General features: G+C 30.8%; 1 protein-coding gene across 1 annotated transcript; it reads right to left on the minus strand.

Annotated features, from left to right (window-relative positions):
- Positions 1-2,612: 2,612 nt before the first annotated feature.
- On the minus strand, positions 2,613-3,181 carry LOC107031872. The gene is made up of 2 exons (XM_027915936.1): positions 2,957-3,181; positions 2,613-2,867 (listed from the first exon to the last, which is right to left on the minus strand). Exons 1-2 carry the CDS (start codon positions 3,179-3,181, stop codon positions 2,613-2,615), a joined length of 480 nt encoding a protein of 159 aa, XP_027771737.1.
- Between the last annotated feature and the right edge of the window lie 1,037 nt (positions 3,182-4,218).

A 4,218-nucleotide genomic window follows, 5' to 3' on the forward strand; every position in this document is an offset into this window, starting at 1 on the left:
GATAAAAGAGAAAAAAAATTGAAAATCTTAAATATGGAAATAAATTTAATGGTATTAAAGTCTAGAAGAAGTCTAAATGGATACTGAATATATTTACTGTTGGACTGTTTTGAGAAATAAAAGGAAAGATAAATAATAGTATTTACAAATTATTTTTAAATATTGACATTTTGATTAAATATTTTAAAGTGTAGATATTTTTACTAATTAAGTTAGGAATTGTGACTACTTTACTAATTTTTCCTAAAAAAATAACGTATCAAAATTTCTCCTTCTTTAAAAAATATTTCATCTTTGGTGGTCTTTGGAATTCAAATAAGTTTGCTTCCACATTTTTGCTTGTCATCAACTTTAGGTATTTCTTTTACATTTCACATGTAATTTTTAATTTAAATATTTTCTTTTATGTTTTGATAATGTTGTGGTATTAAATTGTGTTCTTATTTAGTTAAGTCTATTTTGATTCTTATGTGATTATGTTTACTACTATGTTATTTAGTTTGTATTTTTTTATTTAGCTTAGTCTATAGTGATTCTCATAAGATTATGTTTATTATTATGTACATATATATTGCGTATCGTGTTTAGTTCAAATTTACCTCTTTATTAGCAAGTAGACTCTTGTTTTTTGAAGAAAAAAAAAAGAAAAAATATAGCAATCACAATTTTTTAGGTTCTGTTCATTTTTAAAAAATTAAAAATAAAGTAAAAAATGTAAAACTTGCTATTTTTACAAAAAAGATTAATCTGGTCATTTTTGCAAACACAAAAATAAAAATATAAATCTGGTCATTTTTGCAAAAGTGTAAATCTGGTTATTTCTATAAAAAGTGTAAATTGGCTATTTCTGCAAAAATATAAATCTGGTTATTTCTCTTAAATAAATATATGAAATGACTATTAAAATAAAAATACAAATTTGACTAATTTGATTTAATAATCTAACAATTAGATAAATTTGTTATTTTTGCAATCTTCTTTCAAATAAGTCAATGTAGTCTTTTGGTATAAAATAAATTTTTTTACTAAATTTGTTATTTTTGAAATTTTATCAATATAGGAAAAAAATTATAATTAGTATAACACTAGTTTTAAATGGGTGTTTAATTATTATTTGTCCAAAGAATTCTTTGTTTCTTTTGTTGTTATTGTCAAATAGTAATACTTGAATGTTTATTTGTTTCTTTTGATTAAAAAAAAAGAGAAAAGAGATAAAGACACCATCGAAGTTGTCACATATTTGCATAGACACCTAAACTTTTAAAGTGTCCTATCACCCCACTAAACAACTATATATCGTTGTAAATTGGTCATTTTTACCCATTAACTCATCTGGGTTGTTTACACGCACGTTAGGCGCGTCATGGGCCATTTTTCATTTTTATTTATCAGTTTAAAACAGTCACATGTCATTTTATGTCTTTAATATTAATTATTTAATAAATTTTTGTATCTTCCCCAATTTAAACTCAAAAATAGTCGTTGGTAGCCCTAAAATTTTGATTTTCATGGCAAGAACAATATTGGTGCTCTCTTTTTGACGACTTCATCATCTTCCTCAAGAAAATAAGGTAGGAATTCGTCTTTTCTCTTTCAATTTTCAGTAGAAACGTTAATTTGAAGTTTTTTATGGTGGAATTTCTTCTCGATTTTGTGATTAGTTTTTGATTGAAAATGTCAAATGCAATGTTGAATCGTATTTGTAATGATGAAAATGATCCGATGTTGCGAGTGAAACTGCGATGCAGACATGGTGACTTACTATCAATGAAAACTTCATGGTCGGAGCATAACCCAGCTCGAAGATTTTTGTCTTGTCCAGGCTATCGTGTATGTTTACTAATTCTTTTATGGAGATCTTTTGTTTATGTATTTTTCTTTAATTTGTATTTTGCGTATTTTAGGAGGATGCGTGCAACTTCTTTAGATGGAGGGATCGAGAAGAAGTTGATATACGATCCAAGTACGTTATTCCGAGATTAGCAAAGAGAATTAAGAAGTTGGAAGAAGTATTGACATCTTATGAAAGTCGTGTTGAAAGTAATCAAGTCATGATGAAGGAGAAAAAGAAGGGCAAATGTTGTTACTTGAAGCTAATCGTCTTGATCATTATTGTTTGTTTTCTATGTTTAAGACTAACCAAGAATGTGAAGGATGGAAGTTTTAGGTGTGTGCAACCAAAATTTCCATAGACATTTTTAGTTACTTTCAAATTTTTGAAATTGTAGGTGTGTGTACCTAGAAGCTAATTGTCTTGATCTTGCTATTTGCAGGTGTGTGTAACTTGAAGGATAGATTTTGTTGAATTTTCAAGTTATTGTTGTTCTTTGTTGTTAAAATTGTTATGATTTGAACAATTAGTTAATGTATTTGGTTCTCTTATCTATATTATCGTGGCAACCATTTGAGAAACTTCACAAACATGTCAATTACAATTAAAAAGGCAATAATAAAACTAACTAAAAAGAAGACTTCATAATCGAGTTTGATTGCAACCATTCAATTTTGTTTGGCTACACGCAAAACTGAGTTTGTTTCTAATAAAAAACAACACAAAAATATGCATAGTTAAATTTAGTTTGTCAAAATGAACAAGACAACATCAAAATGCCCTACTTCCATGGCACAGAAGTCTTCCTACTTGGAGTTGTTTGGCCTTGGCTATTAGCAGCATTAGCAGCAACTACAGACCTAGTTTGGATAACATTTTCAGCCCTCATTCTTTCCAAGTTGCTACTAGTAATAGTTGTCTTCCCCTTCCATTTGAATCCACGTACTGGTGTGTAGCCAATATCACCAGTGACAACATCAGCCCTCTTTGTAACTTTTGTACCAGTATTGATGACTCTTCTACTTGGCAATCCAGGCTGCTTAGTCAAATAAATACACACTCAAATATTAGACAATTAGGTTTGCAATGACAACTGTAAACTTGCATTGATAGTTGTAAACTTACATTAAGAGTTGTAAATCCATCTTCAACTTGGTATATGCCAACACCTACCATTCTTGGCCTTTTAAAAAGTCTTGTTTGTCCTCCACTGGTGTCCTCATGTTTTACTGGTCTCTTCCCTCTTCCTAGGCCTCCTCCACTGCAGTTTGCTTCAGAACTAGTTTGACTATGTTGAGTCATTCCTCTTCCTCTACTTAGTTCTTCATTCACATTTCTTTCTTGAGCCATTTCTCTTTATGATCCTGCTCCTCTACCTCTACCTCTACCATTTACAGTCTGTACTTTGAAATCAAAATATTAAAGCATATCTATATTATTTGACAATGATATAATAATTAGATATATTACCTCTGTGTTTGTAGCATTTTCATGTAATTGAGCTGGAACACCTCCGCCACTTGCTCTTCCTCTTGTTGCTCTTCCTGTGCCTTTTCCTCTACCACTTTCAGTAGCCTGTATATTAATATATCAATACATATACATATACATATAACATACATTTGAGAGTAACAAATAAAAGTACCTATGTCTGAGAAGATGGTTCAGATGACTGATTTGGACCAGTACTTCTTGCCTGAGAACATGGTTCAGTGGATTGACTTGGACTAGCTTTGTTTCTTATAGGACATCCTCTTTTATTGTGTCCTTGTGTGCCACATTTGCTACAAGTCATTACAGCACCTCTTTTGCTCAACTTTCCATTTTTTCTGCTTTCATCTGCTTCCTTTCTTCTAACCTTACCTAGTCTTCCATGTAACTTTCTAATCTTTGGTGGCTTTACAATTGGATTATTTGAGGTTGGCCACATTTTCATGTTATTCATTTGCTGAATAAAATGGGCATATGTGCTGAGGTAGATTTCCTTGCTATAACAGCTAGCCACATAATGGATTGGTTCCAAGTTTTTATAAAGAAGGGCAGCAACACCACAAGGACAAGGAATTCCCTTGAGCTGCCAGGATACGCAACTACACCTCCTATTAACAATATCCACAGTGTGTGTAAATTCATGATTTTTAATTTCAAAACCTCTTTCTCCATTCCAAGTCAAGTTACATTGCATAGACTTTTGAATGTTTTGTTGCAAAATATTCAAAGACATAGGATATATATCAGTTATCCAAGTGTTTGAGAACTCTCTCAAATCACCAATTCTTTTCATCATCTTCACCCTTATCTTCTCAAGCATTGTAATGATGGTTTTATACCTTGCAGGCACTATCCAAGCATTAAAGCTTTCTGCCATATTGTTGTCCACAACATCA

Source organism: Solanum pennellii, chromosome 1 (genome assembly GCF_001406875.1).
Source record: "Solanum pennellii chromosome 1, SPENNV200".
Lineage (NCBI taxonomy): Eukaryota > Viridiplantae > Streptophyta > Magnoliopsida > Solanales > Solanaceae > Solanum > Solanum pennellii.